The sequence below is a fragment of the Echinops telfairi genome, unplaced genomic scaffold (assembly GCF_000313985.2).
Source record: "Echinops telfairi isolate 266 unplaced genomic scaffold, ASM31398v2 ScPeMD7_7468;HRSCAF=8506_0, whole genome shotgun sequence".
Taxonomy (NCBI): Eukaryota; Metazoa; Chordata; class Mammalia; order Afrosoricida; family Tenrecidae; genus Echinops; species Echinops telfairi.
Genome location: NW_022111369.1, coordinates 39,686,248 through 39,704,765, shown reverse-complemented (window position 1 = coordinate 39,704,765; position 18,518 = coordinate 39,686,248). Strand labels below are relative to the sequence as shown.

Here is an 18,518-nt window from a genome sequence, read left to right as displayed (position 1 = left end):
ATTAATTAAAAAAGAAAAGAAAAAGAAAACCTACTTGCCACTAAAACAAATTCAATACATCTCTGTGTGTCTGAAAAACAGACTATTTAAGTAAAAGTATTCAATACCAGACCCAAATGTCAGAAGAAATTAAGATTTTTTTCCACTACAATAAATACCTAGAGATTAAAGGGAAAGGTTTGGCTTAGAGAATATATATTATTCACTTCAATTTTAGGATGGTGTTTACCAAAATATCATAAATACTTAATAGCAACTGCTCCCAGTGCTTCCAGCAAAAAGCAGTAAAATGAAACATAAAACTCAGCTGTGCAACCCCTGCGCCTGGGATTGCATTTCACACTCCCTTCCCCTGCCCCCGTTAGGGTCGCCCAGATTCTAATGATCCCCAGAGACAGCTCTACTGAATTCCAAAAAGAAGTAATATGAGCTCCAGTGAAACCATTAATCATGAAAATGGAGAAAACAACAGCAATCAAACAGTCCGTCGCTTGTTCAGGTTGCCTTACTGATCGCTAAGAAATCCCATAGTGGGAAGGAGTGAGTAATCACATTGCAATCCAAATTTTTATTTTACTTTTTTTTTCTATAATCCTATAAAACTTTCAAGATATCAAAACAGTTAAGGACTCCATGCCCAATGGGAAGATGTGTCTGAGGCCGTTTATGAAAACCTTAAAACTTGAAATCACAAACCCAGACTCACCGAGCACCACCTGCAAGATTGAATACCAAATCTCACTGACAAGCAAAAGGCAATCCTCAGCATTACACTGCATACTCAACACCAAGCACAGCACCTTCTTACCCCCTTCCCTCAAGAAACTATCATGATCTGCCCTGGAATCAAGGTTTATAACTTAAAAATATATCTAACATCATGCTCTTCCCCCGATGCCAGAAATTTACTCACAGAATTAATTACTCCTTTGAGAGCTTGAAAACCACCTTTGACTGGGAAAACTTGTTCTTTGGAATCAGCAATTCTTTCCAGCTTTAGGGGGGAAAGAGGGGAAAAATCAATTAAGGGGTGATCAAGATACAACCAAAACTAAACCCTTTGCCATCAAGTCGTTCCAGCTCACAGTGACCCTACAGGAGAGAGCAGAACTGTCCTTGGAGTAGAAATCTCATCTTTCTCCCGAAGAGCTGCTGCTGGTTTTGAACTGTTAACCTTGTGGTTAGCAGGCCAATAAGTGACCCAGTACACCACCAGGTCTCCCCATAACTGCCGCATGGGTTTTCCAATTACAGAAGCAGACTGCTACATCTTTCTCCCACAAGTTGGTTAGTGGGTTTATACCACCAGTCTTTCAGTTTACAGCCAAATGCTGAACCACTACACCACTAAGAAACCCTGGTTAAGACCTAAACAATACTTTAGAAATGTCTTTTTTTTGTTTAAGTTCACCTGAAAAATTAATCTGCCACAGTGTGGCTTGTGGGAGAGGTCAGTGACTGTAAGTAGCAGCGATGGTGCTGCCTAACGTCCACCACAGAATGAACTGAGCTCAGTTACAGCAACTTTGCAAAGCGTAGAGCTCTACGATCTGTACTGGGCTTGAGTCATGGGAGTTTGGGCCATGCTCAACCCAAAATTTAAATGCAAGATCCATTTGTGAGTGCAAAATTACTTTTTCAAGTATATAATCCCTTAATGCTCTATCAAAAGTACACTTAATTCTTAAAAAGTCTAAAAAAATTTTTTTTTCAAGATTTCTCCTAATGAACTTTCTAAATTCCTGCACATCTGAGACAAGTTTTAAAACCCTGCACAATAATCTGGTCAACTGAGTGAAATAAGAGAAGCACTAATCATTTTAGTTCAATACAAAATTTTATCTTTAGATTAGTTGCCCAAATCAAGTCAGGATTATTCAGATTTTCATTTTCAGTAATGAAATCTATCATTATTCATAAATTGCTTGTGTTGAGTTCAAGATATACAACCAAGAACTTAATAGTTGTATAGAAAAATAACTAACAATCAATTAACATCAAGAGTTGCCTGTGAAAATATTGTGAGAAATCATCCTTCCTAGAATGATGTAATTTAGATTAAAATTTTCAGATCTATTGTACTCACCTGTTCTTGTACAAAATCAAGGACACCAACACAATAAACTCTAGCCCCAAGTGACCTCGCTATTTTTGCCTATTGCAGAGGAGAGAGAGAGAGGGGTGAATTCTTCAAATATTACAGAGCACACGCTGAGACATACAACAGAGCACAGCAGGGAGTCCAGAGCCAGTCTCAGTTAGACACTCACCTCCTTCTCTGCATACAATGGCACCAGACCTTCCAGCTGCCCATCTGTCAGAGCAATCATGATGCTGGAGGTTTTTAAGCCTCCTGCTTTCTGAAGTTGTTCATTTGCCTGAAAATGAGGAAGAAGTATCCAACTCATAATTTAATTTTAACTCTGAACCACTATGGTTCATCGAGCCAAATTTGTATATTTGACACAATCAAAACATTACTAACTGGCCTTCAATAAAACCATGTCCTTGTATTAACTCTATTTTATTTGAAATAGTCGTAGCTTCATGAAAGAGTCATAAATACCGGGTTTAAGGGACACAATTTTGGGGGTTTTTTGGAACTATGGCTGACTATTTTGAATGTAACCCTGAAAACAAGGAAAATTCCTAAACAGGCAAAGATAAATCTAAATTGTTCTTATCACCACTACAAGCTCATTTTTCCACACTAATGTTCACTCTCATCCCTCACATGAACTCGGTCATTGAGTTGGTCCCAATTTAAAGCAACCCTCAAAAAAATGCACTACCATAAAGTTGTTTCTGACTCATAGCGACCCTATTTGTCCAAGCAGATGTGCCCCTGAGGGTTTCCGTGACTGCACATCTTTACGGGGGTAGACATCACCTCTTTCTCCAAAAGAGCAGCTGGTGGATTCGAACTGCTGACCTTTCAGTTAGCAGCCCAATGTGTAACCACCATGCTAGCCAGATACCTTCCAGGGAGCCTTTACTCTCATGACTAGAACTATTAAATGTGAACACAGAGCAAAAAAATATAAACAGGCAGGTGGGCTTTTGAGCTTGCTTGTGAATACAGTACTTTCTCTCCCACGCTAAAAAACTTAAGCAAACTTACTAGCTTTAGTCCTTCATGAATATATGTCACTCCTCCGGGTTGAACTTGTTTTAAGTCCGCCAACCCTTTGGCAATTTCACCTCTGAAAATAACATATCATAGCATTAAACAAAAGGAAATAAACAAAGATCACCATAAACGCTTCTCTAAAGACATGGCAGAACTGCAACTCAGCATTCCTTAATAAAAAGTAGAAAAAGAACATCAGCTTCGAAAGCAGATAGCTCCTCACACCGTTTCACTACTTAAATGAGAAGTTAGTAATTTCTGTATTAAAATTATAAAAATGAGAAACAGTAACAACGTGAAATGGCTTTTAAAACCAAAGCCTATTTTAGGCATTTTTCACGGAGAGCGGATAACGTCAATCATACTGGTTCTACTAAATGTCAGAGTAAAACTTTTTTCCCCTTTTTCCACCAAAAACACAAACACAAGGATTAAGTAGTTCGGCTTTGGCACTTGCTCCAAAAGCATCTGTGCAATGTTCACATCTCCTCACCAAAAGTACGGAATTTCCCCGGCCATTTCTAAATTTCGTAACCATTGTTTACAGAAACTAACCATTTGCACTTGTATTCGCTGGGGTCATAAGTCTCCTGATTCAGTCACTTCATGGTACCTCCACACTCACCCAGACACCAGCACATTCTCCTTAGGCACTGAATACCTATTTGATGAGTGAACGTCTGGACAGATTGATGCATGCATACATGTATGGATAGGTAGTAGTAATTATAAAAATAAGAAAAGTCATAGCATGATTTTCTTGACTATTTATTTTCCCAGTGGAATATGTCTAAATGGAAAGAAGTAGAGAAAGTGGTCTTTCAAAAGAGAAAAGTCTTAAAATAATAAAGTACAGTGTCAACAAAGAAACATACACAATTCAAACAGTATGGACAATGAGAAATGGAAGGCGATTCACATTAAGAAGAGTTATCATCTGGCATCAAGGAAACTTACTGGTCTCTCTCTCTCTCCCCCTCTCTCTCTCACACGCACACACACATGCACTATTATATCAAAAAATAATCTAAACTTATTTTGTTATATAAAATATTTAAAATAAATCAGCATCCAAAGAACCTTAGGCACTCTGTTTACATATTAATTTCTGATATAAATTGATTAACAAACAAGTCCTCCATTCTCAAGAACTTTTTTCCTGCTTAAAAAAAACGGGGGGGGGGGGCCGGGGGGGAGCTGCTTAAAAAAAACACCTGAAAGCATGAGGCTAATCTTCCCTTTTCATAGTCCAGTCATCTCCACCCATGCACGCTGCCTTGCTGATGTAACACCAGGTTCAAAACCTACGGGCCTGTGGACCGTTCTCTTTGTCACAGTCATTTCTCTGTCGTGCCCCAGGTTTCCTCTCCACACCCATTTCAATGCGGACTCTGATCATCATTTTGTTTATTTTCTATTTTAAAATAATTTAATTCATTTAATCTCATATTCTTACTTCTTAACTAACCTGGAAGTTTAGAATAGGCTATCGCTATGTGTTTTATTTCAAATGTATCTCTCTCATATATAGGCTTACTTATTATGATGCCCACTGCAAAATTTTCAATCCACTATTTGAAAATTCATACTTATACAGATGACTGAGTAAATTACAAAAATGTATAATCTTGTTTTATCTAAATATTTATGTTCAATAGCTTCAGAAATGACTTGAAACTGATTCTATATGCACATAGATATAAACCCAATAGTTAGTGCTTCCCAGAATTGAGTGGCAATGTGTCCATAAGCATTAATGTTTGCTGCCAAAAGGGAAAAAAGACAACTGAAATTCAAGTTTGCACAAATAGATTTTGCTGACAAAAAGAGCCTTCTCCATTCAGTTCAGATTCAGATCTCCGTTACTTCAGCTCACCTAATCATCTACAAGAAAATTCTCAGGTTAGTAGAAAACAGTTAGGGGGTGCTGTGGGTGGCAACCACTTTTGGGATCAAATGACCCTTTCACAGGGGTCGCCCAATTTATAACAGTAGCAAAATTACAGTTATGAAATAGCAACAAAAATAATTTTATGGTTGAGGGGTCACCACAACATGAGGAATATTATTAAAGGTTCGCAGCATTAGGAAGGTTGAGAACCACTGCTATAGATGGTATTAGAACTTAAATTGTAAGCACTAGGGTTACAGAGGGGTACAGTTTACTGCAGGTTAAAGTAGGAACCCTAAATCATTTTGGTATTCACTCAGATTCAACCTCCATTGAGTTTTTTCTGACCACTAATCACTAGTGTGAAAAACTTTGCCCTCGGGGAGAGTGTGTATAGAAGTGGATTCCTACCAAGGTCTTACCCAGTCCCCACCCTCTGGGACTTGCCTAGGTGTGTCACTGATGCAAATTGGGGAACTCCAGTTCATAGTCATGGGTCACACCCTGACCGCCTTGACTGCAGTGCATTGACCCAAACTTGTTGCAATAATGCACGTGTATGTCCCAATCATGGTCCCTTTCCTGCTTCTGTCGTCCCACCTGCAATTGTGATGAACGGATCTGCTGCCACTCGTGATATGGTGACAGTTTCCTCTGATCTCTGTGTCCTTCCTTATATGTCCGACATTCGGGGAATTAGTGGACACCAGTATGCCATCATGCTGATGGTCTTCCGCATCCAGCAGGATTCATTTTGTCTTTGTCTTATCATTGTCTGATTAAGATCGAATTATATTTGAAATCGGGCTCTCTTTTCTCTGCTAGAACAAGGTTAAAAAAGAACTTATTGATTTGCACTGTCACCTTGAAGAAAACTCAAAAGGAAAGCATGAGAAAAAATAATAAAGGCAAAAAGTGGATTTGTTGGTTTGTTTGTTTTTAATCCAATATCATTGAAGCTCAATTTCACTGAGTGTGACTATTAAGCTATGTCTTCAACTAGAAGCAACAGTAACATTGAATCATCTTTAGTATTTGTTATGAAGCTGTTGCCAAGGATTGACATGCAATGTACCCCACAGGGTATTACGCAGAAGCTTCGCTGTCACTCCTGAGTAATCGCTGTACACTTCCTCTTTGCTGCTAGTAATACCTATGTAAATGCTGTCTAGTTCTTTCTCTGCCTATGGAGAACTTCATAATAAAAGTCGTACTTATTCATGGTAATTCGGCTAAATTCCTATGGTTTTATCACATTGCTACATTTCCAAGATTGAGATATATATATGAATATATACATAGTTATATTGTTACACTCTATGCAGTTTCAAATACTTTTTGAAAAGAAACAGTTATTTTAACAAATAAAATATTAAACCTCTGATTTTTTAAATTGTGAATCAGAAAATCAACTTTATAATTCATTTTCTCCTTTACTTAATGTTTGAATAAGGAGAAAAGAAAGCACATACTTCCTCATTTTTTAAATCTATGAAATTAACTGATACTGCATTTCTAAAATTCTGCAGCATAGGGAAAGGAAGTAGGAGAACGGGAGGAAACATTACAGCCACAACTAGCTGCCGTGCAGTGCTTTTCGGCAACCACACAGCACTCTGAACATACGCGTGACTCCCAAGGGCAGACTACCGTTACAGGAGGCACACAGGAAACTTGTGCTTAGCATGCTTCCTGGATAATCTAACATGAATGTCTTCCTAATGAAAACAACAATCGATGAGAAAGTCCAACAAAATGTATTATCATGGAATTGATTCAAACTCATAGCAACCTTATAGGTCAGAAAAGATTGTTCCCTATGATTTCTGAGCCTTTAATTTTTTTCCCCAACAGTTTTATTGGCATATCATACAATTCAATAGTTCAGTCACACCTCAAGAAGAATTGTACAGCCATCACCACAATGTTTTAGAATTATTTTCTTCATTCTTATGCTCATCATTATTAGCTCCTCATTTTGCCCCAACTTCCCCTGACATACTTCCAAGGAACCATTAATCCAGTTTCTGTCTCTATAGATTTACCTACCCTGGATTTCATGCACAGGAAAACATAAACAAACTAAACAAACAAGAATAACAAAGTAAACAGATTATATTTTAACAGAGGTAGATGGTGGATTCCAACAGGCCCTATAGGGCCACCACCGCTCCTGATATTCTGAGATAATGGCCTAAATAAAATGGCAGAGAATTCTGACATATTCAACTAACACAATTAATGTATCATGTGAAGTACATCTTAACAATGAATAGTGGCAGAGGTATGCAGCGGTTTACACATGGGGCTGCTAACCGCCTTGTCTGCAGTTCAAACCACCAGCTGCTCCTGGTCCACCGGGAACGGGGTGGTGGTCTGAGAAAGAGGAGACTTTCTGCTCCAGTAAAGATTGACAGCCTCGTCAGCTCAAAGGGGCAGTTCCGCTCAATGGTGTCAATTCACTGAGTCGAAACTGGCTCCACGGCACTGAGTAGTTTTTGTGTTCAGGTTGAGTGTACACAGTGGCTCTGCACTGTGCCCTATCGCACGAGGAAGGGGTGTGTTTGGATTGTGGGCTGGAGAAGAACACTGGAAGTACGTGAACTGCTAAGAGGACAAAGCGCTCGGTCTTGGAAGTGTGGCCACAGTGCTTCTGGAGGCCAGGATGCTGAAACTTCGTCTTACCTATACCAGACGTGTTGTCAAGAGAGGCCAGTTCTTGAGAAGGACATCACGCTTGGTAAAGTAGAGAAGCAGCAAAAAAAGGAAGGCCCTCAAGGAGATGGATTACCCCCATGGCTGTAACAATGGGCTCAGGTGTAGGAACAACTGTGAGGATAAAATCTTTACAGATTTCAGTCACTTATCTGGGAACGATTGTTGACATGTAATCCAGCCAGTACTTTCAAATAGGATGGTCAGTTTTTAAAAAAAGGCTTGCTTCTAAGGTTCTAGTTTATATATGCATGAGTTTACTCCAAATAACTATGCCGAAACATGTTTCTGCGACCTGTGAGTGACTATCAACAAGTTGTCATTAAAAAACACAAACAGTAGAACGGCCCCTGTGAGTTCCCAAGACTGTGTCTCTTTAGGAGAAGAAAGCCCAACTTGTAACCACTCTGCCACCAGGACTCCTTCGGGTGCTTTACAAGAAAAACAAAAGGGGATCCAACCAAAACAGTGGCTCCTGAGGAGATCTACTGGGACAGTTAATTGAAGACAAGACAGGTGAGCTCAGAAAGTTATAGTGACTTTGGGGAGAATTTCAAAGAGGAAATGTTGATAGAGTTTCTAAAAGGGCACAGGTGATCACCAGGGTGTAGTAGGAAGAAGTCAAAGGCAAACTGAGAACTACAACAGTGAAATGAAAAGGTCTAGAAAATTAGGCCAAGGGGTACAGTTTTCCATCACGGCAATGCATCTGCTCCTGCTTCGAGGTCAGCAAGAGCTGTCCATGAGAACTGCAAAGCCTCACCTCATCCATCCTACACCCCTGATAGTGCCCCTCTGGATGTTTTTATGTCCCCAAAATTCAAAGAATATTTCAGAAAACACGATTTGGGCCCCTGGTCGATGCCACAACTGCCATCGTACATGATATAAGTGGCAGAACTCAGCATTCTTCAGGGAACAGTCATAGAGATGGAAACACTGCCTTCAGAAGTGGGATGTGTCAAGAAACACATCCTTGGTAGTTTAAATTTAAATACTTTTTGACTCCCCTTGAATCTTCACAAATGAAAGATGTCCTTTTCTGGGGACTGGCCTCTCTTGATAACATATCCAAGATCCACCAAATGAAGCCTCAACAGCTTTGCTTCCAAGAAGTATTCTGGCTGACTTCTTTAAAGACATTCAATGCATCCAGTATTCTGTGCTCTTTCTAATTCATGTGCAGCGATTTGAAAATACCTTGGATTAATCACATAAGGGCTAATACTGTATGAGACCACTACTATGAAAAGAGACATCAAGACAAAGGAAGAGTCTTGTTCTCATGGCAAGACCCTGCTCAATGCCTACCCTCTTGATGTGGTCAGTGAAGAAATGGGTGCTGTAGAAAAGTGTGGTGAAGAAAGCAGATGATGCCCAGCTATCAGAAAGAATAGCATCTGGGGTCTTAAAGGTTTGTCTTAAAATAAGCAGCCATCTACGTGAGGCATCACCTAAGTCCACATGGAAGTACACTAGCCTGTGTGATCCAAGGATTGTAAATTAAAAAAACAACCCTGGAGTAGGAAATGGTACCAGAGCTTAAATTCTGAACACCTGGTTTGCAGAAGGCTGCAGATGACAGTGAAACCGAAAACTCAGTTGTAGGGTCCCCCGCAGAGATTAAGCCTCTGAAGACTCCCCCTCTGTTTATGGACCAGAGATGGGAAAGGCTCTGTTACCAGAGTACACTGCAGGCTAGATGACTGCAATTGTAGTTACGTCAAACTGTGATACCTCGTCAGCCATCTCCCGCTGACCTGATGTACAATTGCTTCCGTTTTTAATTTTATCTGCTTTGTTATCACTTGAGGTTTTACTTTGTTTCATTGTATCATTGTTATTGGGCTGTTTGTACTCTCTCGTGATGTTGTATGATTTTCTGTACATGGAACCCAGAGGAAATATACCTATAGAGAAAAATATTGGATCAATAGATTCAAAAGGACATGACTGGGGAGACTGGAAGAAGAAATGTCTGAAATTGATAGTTGTATAAAACTCTTATGAATGTGATTAAACTATTGAAATATATGATATGTGGATTGTATGTATGAGAAATTTTTTAAAATAAACTAATTTTAACATAATTAATTAATTTTTAAAATACCATGGTTCGGGGCCAAGTGCACATCAGGCCTCCAAGTGACATCTTTACTATTCAACACTTTATAGAGGTCTTATGCAGCAAATTGGCCAAATGAAACGGGTTATTTGATTTTCCGACTGCTACTTCCATAATGGTTCATTGTGAATCCAAGTAAAATAAAATCCTTAGCAACTTCTTCTCTGTTTATCTTGAGGTGGTCATTTGGTGCGGTTGTGAGACTTTTGGTTAATCAGCCTTTCTTCAATCCTGACTCCCCATTCTTCTTTATATGGCTGTTCAGGTTAGCTGTCCTGCATACGACTTGAAGACACATAAAAGGATCCATCCCTGAGCACCTCTTTCTTAACAGTGTCCCATATTCTGTGCAAACAACTACCTCTTGGTCTATGCATAAATTATTGATGTGCATAATTTCCATTCTTCCCATTGCGACACAGTTCGTATGATCCATACAGCTGAATGAATGCCTTTGCATAGTCAATAAAACACAGGAAAGCATCTTTCTGATCTTTTCTGCTTCCCGCCAACATCCATATTACATGTGAGGAGCTTCAGGAAAATGGGATTTCTCCACAAACATTTTGGAGCCCCTCAGCCTGCTGCACTCCATGTCACTCGAAAAATAAGCCCTCAAAAAAGTAATGCATTTTCTTGCAGGCCCTAATTTCTAAAGGCAGAAAATGCTAATGCATTCTATTTTCTTATAACCTAACTGGTTTAACTATCTCCTCAGTTAAAACAAACAAACAAATCAAGTCAATGCCACCTCCTACAGAACAGGCTAGACCTGCCCCTGTGAGTTTCCAAGACTCAACTCTTGACAGGAGTAGAAATCTCCATCTTTCTCCCACACAGAACAGCTGGTGGTTTCAAACAGCTGACCTTGCAGTTAGGAGCTCAACATGTAACCACAATGCCACCAGGGCTCCTGAATAGTTTATATGAAAATCGGGCTATCACTTATTTAACATGTCGTGTTATGCCACCATACATCAAGCTCTCTGTGGTCCAGAGTCCAGTACAAATGCATCCAAAGTAGAAGCCCTGGATCCCAAATGTATCTGCTTATAAAGTGCTCTGCACAATCTAGATCATATGGATGTGTTTCTCCACTTTATTCTGCATTTACCAAAGTGAGGTACAGGGATCACACCTCAAATTCAAATCTGCTGCATCAATATATTTTAATCCAGTTGCTGCTCGCTTCTTAAGCTCTCAGAAATTGAGTTCTACCTTTTCCCATTTCGATAGACACCAGGCATGCATAACGATAAACTCCATTTTCTTTAGAATATACTCATAAAGCAGAATTGTTTCACTGAAAGTAACTATTAACATATCTCTCACTAAGATCTGAGCTCTGCCACACTGAGACCACTGATGTAGCATGATGCATGGTGTATGCAGAATGTTCTAGGCAGGAGTAACCACTTCCTTAAAAGCTTTTTGTTTTGTTTTGTTTTGTTTTAACTAACGATGCTCACTTCCTCTCACCACCGCACAGGTTTGTAAGAGAAGAGAATACATTTAATCCATGTATTCATGAATTCTGACAAACTGTGCAAACTAGAGATGGGAGAGGAAAGAGAACTTGAGTCAGTGCAGTGGTTAAGTGTTCAGGCTTGGGAAGTAGACCTGGATTTGAATCTCTGCTTCAACAACTTAGTGTATTGTTCAGAGCAAATTCCTTTTACTTCTCAAAACTCTTGTTACACTGTGCCGTGTCAAGAGGAAGAGGATGGTGGTGTACACTGGTAATTTTCAAATAGTAATTTAACCTTAGCCTCCTTCTTACTTAATCATCAGCACCAACATTAGCCCACAAGAAGGAAGCTAAAACTAGAACAGTTATAAATGAGAAGTAGTAAAAGGTAGGTCCTTAGGGGAAGTGATAGAGGCAAAAAAAAAAAAAAGTAAAAGAGAAGAGAAAACAGAGAAAGACAAGTAAATTATTAAAATGACAAAGATCTGTTGCATATTCTACATGAGTATTTCTCAGATATTTTTAAGTAGGCCTTCTCAGGTAGCATATACACAATCTTTTCAGCATTTCTTTATGGAATAAATGATCGACTCCTTTTAACTGGCAAGAGAATTGGGCAGCAAGAGGATAGGTAACTTTTCCTAGGTGAAATAGCCAATACGTAGTCCCCATGTGTGTTTGGCTCCAAGGTCCAATCCTAGCCTGTTCATGTTAGCAAGAGCCATCAGGACCTCCAGGGTCACAATTTGGTACGCTCTATTCCTGAATAATCCCTGAATTCCATGATGATTCTAAAATAACTATCTCTGGCTACATAGGGAGCTAGCAATATCTTTAAAACAAAAAAAGAAAATTTAACATTTTTATTCTTTCTTTACAAATAATACATTCTATAAATTAGTGTCCACCTTCACTCCCACAAACTATGTGCTAGAAAGTCTGACCTCTAAGCTTCCTGGTTCAATTTGTGGAAGGATTGTCTTTGCTATGTTAGTGAGACAGGATTAGCGCAAAATGTCTTGCGTCAATCTCTTTTAAGATAGGAAAGATATTAAGCAAACATAAGAGGAATATCAATGGAATAAGAGAGGTGTCAAGCCACATGAAGAGGACCACAAAGCAGAAGTTCAGAAAAGACAAGGGCCTTCCTGCGAAGCCAGCAGAGAGAGAGAAAGCCTTCTGCTAGGGCCATCACCCGAAATTCGGACTTCAAACCTTACACTACAAGAAAACAAGTTTCCATATGTCAAAGCTGCCTACTTACAGCATTTCTGCTAAGACAACACTAGACAACTCAGACACTACCTAAAATCCATCGAGTTGACTCATGGCAGCCCCTTATGTGTCTGAGAAGAACTATGCTTCATAAGGTTTTTACAACTAATGTTTCTATGTTGTTGTACACAGAACATATGAGATTTCTTTTTAACTCATAGAATTTTTAAAAACTGACTGGACAGCCCCTAACAACAACAACAATCTTGTAAATAGATCACCAGACCTTCTAAAGCACTTCTGGGTGAACTCAACCACCAGGCTGTCATTTAGCAGTCAAACATGCCAATCATGGGCACGAACAGAGCCACCCCAAATCACTGAGAGGTATCACAATTGGATTATGAAGTCATGTGTGTGTGTTCATCATGGAATTCAGAGACTGGAAAGGAAAAGCATTCAAGAATAGTGCCCACGAAACTGCTGCTTTGCAAAGTCTGGTGGCTCCCGCAAAAATGGAAAGACTGGGGTTGGACTTTGGAGTCAAACAGGCATGGGGACTATGTACTGACCATGAGGAAACGATAGAATTAAAAAAAATTTTTAAATCCCCTCTTTATTTAATGTCATTACTTCCAAAGACAATATAACTATGAAAGGTCTACATGATCTAAACTTAATGATTTTTTTAAACCATCCTAAAAGGTTGCCTAAGGAAAAAATTTCCCCTTAGCAATTATTATTGTGTTCAGGTCAAAAACAATGATGATTAAAAAAAAAAACAATGATGATATTTTCAATTATGGAATGTTTTGAAAGTTTTTTTTTTTCCAGTGAGTAAATTAAGTTTCTTATAATGAACCTCTAAGAAAAAGTAAAGAAGAGAAAAGAAACAAAGGTTAAGAAAAATATGTCGTCATGTAGCGTGGTACAATTCGAAAAAGGAGTCTTGGGTGCAGAGAGCTAAGGACTCAACTGCTAATCAGAAGACCAGGAGTTCAAATCCACCAGCTGCTTCATGGGAAAAAGATGTATGGTCTGCTTCTATAAAGATTACAGCCTTGGAAATCCATGGTGCTGTTCTATTCTGTCCTATAGGGGCACCATGAGCCAGAATCGACACAACAGCAACAGGCTTATGACGACAGACAAAGCACCATAATTGTTTATAACGTGCATTCTAAAGATCGATCACCTCATCCAATCTGCCAGTCAGCGCATTTATTGAGCATCTACGACGTGCAAGACTCTGCTGTAAGGCTCGGCATGCAAGGGCAAGCAAGGCAAAGAAGATACAGTTTCTCCCATTTTTTACATTAGAAGATTATATTCAATTCATGAACATAAGAGTAAAATGATTGACAAAATAATCTTAGAACGTGTTGAAAGACAGTCTTGTGTTACAAGACATGACTGGAGGGCGGGAGGAGCTCCTTCAGATGAGATGGCCGCGGAACACATGAGATGAGACATGAAAGACAAGGGCAAGTCAGCCAGTGAGAGTTCTGGGTCAGAGAAAAGTGAAGGCTGTATACAGATAAAAGCTTGGTGTGTTTGTAGAATGGAAAGTTAGTCAGGCGACGCTGCAGGCATGGTGTGCAGATGAGGTCTCTGGATGGATTCACACACAAAACAAACTCACAGTCCCCCTACAGGACCAAGTAGAACTGCCCCTGTGGCTTTCTGAAGCTGTAAATCCTCGTCCTTCAAACTGGTTTCAAACTGCTGGCTTCCTGGTTAGCCGCCGAACTTGGAACAGCACCAGGACGCCCAGATTCGGTAGTGTTTGTAGGCCAGGGCTCAGAGCTCACTTTCCATTCGAAGTCAGTATACTGCTGTCTGCATGCGAAGGGCATGAGGGGCTAGATATTTGTAGAGCTCATTCTGGCTTCTGTACTGTTCACCACTTATGGGCTGAGAGTCCTCAGAGAAGCTGTACTAGCCTCAGTTTCCTCATTGGTAAAATTGAGATGATCACACAGCCATTACAGAGAATTGGCATGGTGATTCACTGCAGCAAGGCCTGGAAGCACTTTGTACATTGGCTGGCACACAGCAAGAGCTCAGCATATGTTTTCAACTACAGCATGATTACAGGATTAAGGCAATAAAGGAACTGAGCAGACTCTACTATCCCTAATTATGCAACATAGTAATTAAAAATATCTCTTAATACTAGTCATGATTCCATATTGATGCTGACCCATAGCAACCTTATGCACAACAGAACAGCACACTCCCCCAGTCCTGCATCATCCTCACAATTGTTCCTATGCTTGAGCCCATTGTTGCAGCCATTGTGTCAACCCATCTCCTTGAGGGCCTTCCTCATTTTCACTGCCCCTCCGCTTTACCAAACATGATGTCCTTCTCCAGGGACTGGTCTCTACTGATAACATGTCCAAAGTTTGTAAGATGAAATCTCACCACCCTTGCCTCTAAGGAGCATTCTGGCCATGCTTCTTCCACTTTCTAATAATGGCCCTGGGCTAAAACAGTGTATGTGCGCAACTTTTCACTCCTCCCCTCAACCCTCCACCAAGCTGGATTCCACATCGTTTCTTTCTCCCCGGAGGTCACCGTACTCAATATATGGTAGATAAGGTGAACCCCGATGGTGTTAGTAGTTACACTTTGGGCTGTAATCTAAAAGGCCATCAGTTTGAAAACACCAGCTGCTCTGTGGGAGAAAAACACAACTGTTCACTCTCACCAAGTTACAGTCTCAGAAATTGACAAGATCAGTTCTACCCCATCCTATAGGGTTGCTATGAGTTGGCTTAGCTGGAAGGCAGTGAGTAAGTAAGGTCAGCACATTGGCAGGCAGGTGACTGGATGGACTACAAACACACAGAAGATAAAAATCATTAGAGCAAGAGAGGATAAAAAAGAGAATGTTTCCAACTGACGTATTTGAAAGAGTATTAGATGATTACATTAGTCTTTTTGTTTGGCAAAATGATGAGGATATTACATGGGACCCTGACACTTTCTTGTCATTCATATGTACAATACTATTTGTGCTTTTAGATGGAGCTGAAGGCCACCCTAAAACTGTAACACACAGAGATATATCGGTATGGTAAGGACGTACTGTCTTCTAATCTTGCTTCATCTCTACTGATAATCTAGTAGCAACCCTCTGATAAACATGAAAGAGGTACTTCTCGTATTTGCCAAGGCCTGGGGAATTCTGAGCAATCGCTCTGAAATGACGAAACCTTTTCTCCTCATCATTTCTACGTCTTTGCTTAACTTTTGCTTTTCTCATACAAATGTGTTTATTTTTAAGTGAGAAATATGACTCAGGATAAAATTTGTGAAGAAAGGTACTTGATAGGTAGAATTCGATTTCTAGACTTTGAAGCCAAGATCTGCAAGAGTTTCATGATTGTATCTAAAGATACAACACATTTAAATTTTTTGAATGGATAAAAAGCAATTCTATATAAAAGGCTGAGGACCATAGAAATTTTGGAAGTTACTGGTTCAATTAAACATCATTAAGAAAAACACAAAGTAGTCTCCCTTGGAGACTGTTTGATAATATGCCAAGTGCTTGGCTAGACATTATCTTATTTTGATCTTTGCAGCAATTCTCTTTAAAAGACATGCTGATTTCACAGAGAGGAACCCTGACATTCTGAGTATGGGAACCACATCCAACGCTCAGAATCAGGGGGGCAACTGTAACCCTAACCTGAGGCTTCTCAGTATAATTTATTCAACGTGAAAACTAATTCAACATGCCATCAATAGTAAAGTGATTAAAACCGAAAATATTTCTATTTAGAAAGACACAGGGGGGCAGCTTTCTATAAAATAATCCATAAATAGCCTTATTAAATTGTTCCTGCAATATAGAAAATCCTTCCAAATAGGACAATATTCCCTCAAAATACTGCATATTTTCTGTTGTTAGTTACTGTGGCGTCATTTCCAATTCCCACTGCACCCACTTGTGCAAACTCCAACTGCTTTGTAGGGTTTCAAGGTCATGCCATTTCAGAAGCAGATCACCATCACTGAGAGCCTCTAACTAGGTTGGAAACACCAACCTTTCAGCTAGTCCAATGTTTCAGCACTTAAATGAGTCAGGGATTTCTGTGTATTTTCTAAACTCAGATACAAAGAACAATCGTAATAATAAAGTCTTCTATTGAGGACTCAGTGTGAAGACTGTCTACACCTCCATATTCAGCACCATCCATCAGCAACCTTATGAAGCAGATACTGATGTCCTTACCATCGTCATTGCCATTACATCGGTGTAAAACACAGTGACATACAGAGGATAGGACAGTTTCTCTAATAAATTGTAGGATCATGATTTGGACTCAAGTAGACTCGGTTCCATAGTTTTTCTTTTGACAACAGCAAGTTGCCTCTTGAAAGAGAGAAGTCTCTGTCCCACTCCAGTCTCTGTCTTATTAGACCCAACCACCAATAAGAGTCAACTTAGTGTGGTGGGGTAGGATCGGGCTCAATTCCTGCACTGTGTCTCCAGTGTTGTCCCTGTAGAGCTATGGGTCAGTGAGGGACATCGTGTCTTGTAGTGGGGCCGGCCCTATGGTCCTCTCTGTGCTTTGGCTGCTATGAGAAGGAATATCGTCCTCTGGGCTTGGTGTTCCACTCTCTCTTGCTCTCCCTTCATTAGCTCCTGTGTGCTCTGATATGACATGTCCCACTCCCTGAGCTGTAGCTTCAGCACCCGAACTGACCCCACCACTCTGAGGAGAAACACTAAGGGTGGGCAACAGAACAGCAAGGGGAACAGAGCAACAAAGTCCCTAGGGAATACTAAAAAAACTCAACCGGGAAACACTGCTAAAGGTCAACAAACAGACCTTGAACTATTTACAGGCTTTTCTTTTTTGTTGCTGTTGTTGTTGTTGTATTATGTTCTCTTTTGCTGCTTTGTTTTGCTCTGTCTTGTTCTTTGTGCATATTATTATCTCTGAAGGTCTATCTAAATAAGATAGGCGCGATAAACAAACTGGAAGAGAAAACAACGGGACCTATGGTTCTGAGAGGAATGGAAGAGAGGAACATGGAGGAAAGGAAGTGGGTGTTACCAAACCCAGGAACAAAGGAACAACAAGTGATCCAAAATCGATAGCGAGGAGGATGTAGGCGGTCTGGTAGGGCTTGATCAGGGCAATGTAACTGAGAGGAATTACTAAAACCCAAATGAAGACTGAACATGATAGTGGAACAAAAGGAAAGTAAAAAGAAATAGAGGAAGGAACTAGGAGGTAAGGGCATTTAAAGAGGTCTAAATACAAGCATGTGCATATGTAAATATATTTACATATGATGATGGGGAAACAGATCTATGTACATATATTTACAGGTTTAGTATTAAGGTAGCAGATGGACATTGGGCCTCCACTCAAGTACTCCCTCAACTCAAGAACACTTTGTTCTAATAATCTGGCGTTCTGTGGTGCTGACCTTCCCGACTCAATCACTGAAGACAAAATAGGTACATAAGCAAATGTGTCGAAGAAAACTGATGGTGCCCGACTACCCAAGAGGCAAGCGAATTTTGGGAATAATGAGGGCAACAAATGTATAGATGTGTTTTATACAATTGAGCTATGTATTGTGATGAATTGTATGAGCCCCAATAAATTGATTAAAATATATATATATCCCTTCCTAAAAGTGCAAAGACAATGATCAAATAATATTAAAATCCGAATTCTGAATTGTTAAAAAAAAAAAAAAAAGATATAGTAGCCATTCACGTCTCTGGTCTGTGGATTCTATCACATCACCCCATCCTTTATCACCTTGATGCGCAGCCTCAAATACACTCTAAGCCTCAAAATAAGGATTGGCCAACAGAAAAACACCTCCCTAATCTGTGGGCACTGGATGCATGCCCACTGCAATGGCTATAATAAACAGTTGTTGTTTTTAGATGCTGTTGAGTTGGTTTCAACTCGTAGCCATCCTATGTACAACAGAA

At 39.8% G+C, this 18,518-nt stretch overlaps 1 protein-coding gene across 1 annotated transcript in view; it reads right to left on the bottom strand.

Moving 5' to 3' along the window:
• The window catches only part of ANTXR2 (ANTXR cell adhesion molecule 2), a 200,879-nt gene that overhangs the window by 176,630 nt on the left and 5,731 nt on the right, over nucleotides 1-18,518 (bottom strand). Inside the window, exons 4-7 of the mRNA XM_045284347.1 lie at nucleotides 3,122-3,203; nucleotides 2,271-2,378; nucleotides 2,087-2,155; nucleotides 914-994 (exon numbers count right to left, since the gene is read on the bottom strand). Coding sequence (XP_045140282.1) covers nucleotides 914-994; nucleotides 2,087-2,155; nucleotides 2,271-2,378; nucleotides 3,122-3,203 — 340 coding nt within the window. The remainder of the gene's footprint in view (nucleotides 1-913; nucleotides 995-2,086; nucleotides 2,156-2,270; nucleotides 2,379-3,121; nucleotides 3,204-18,518) is intronic.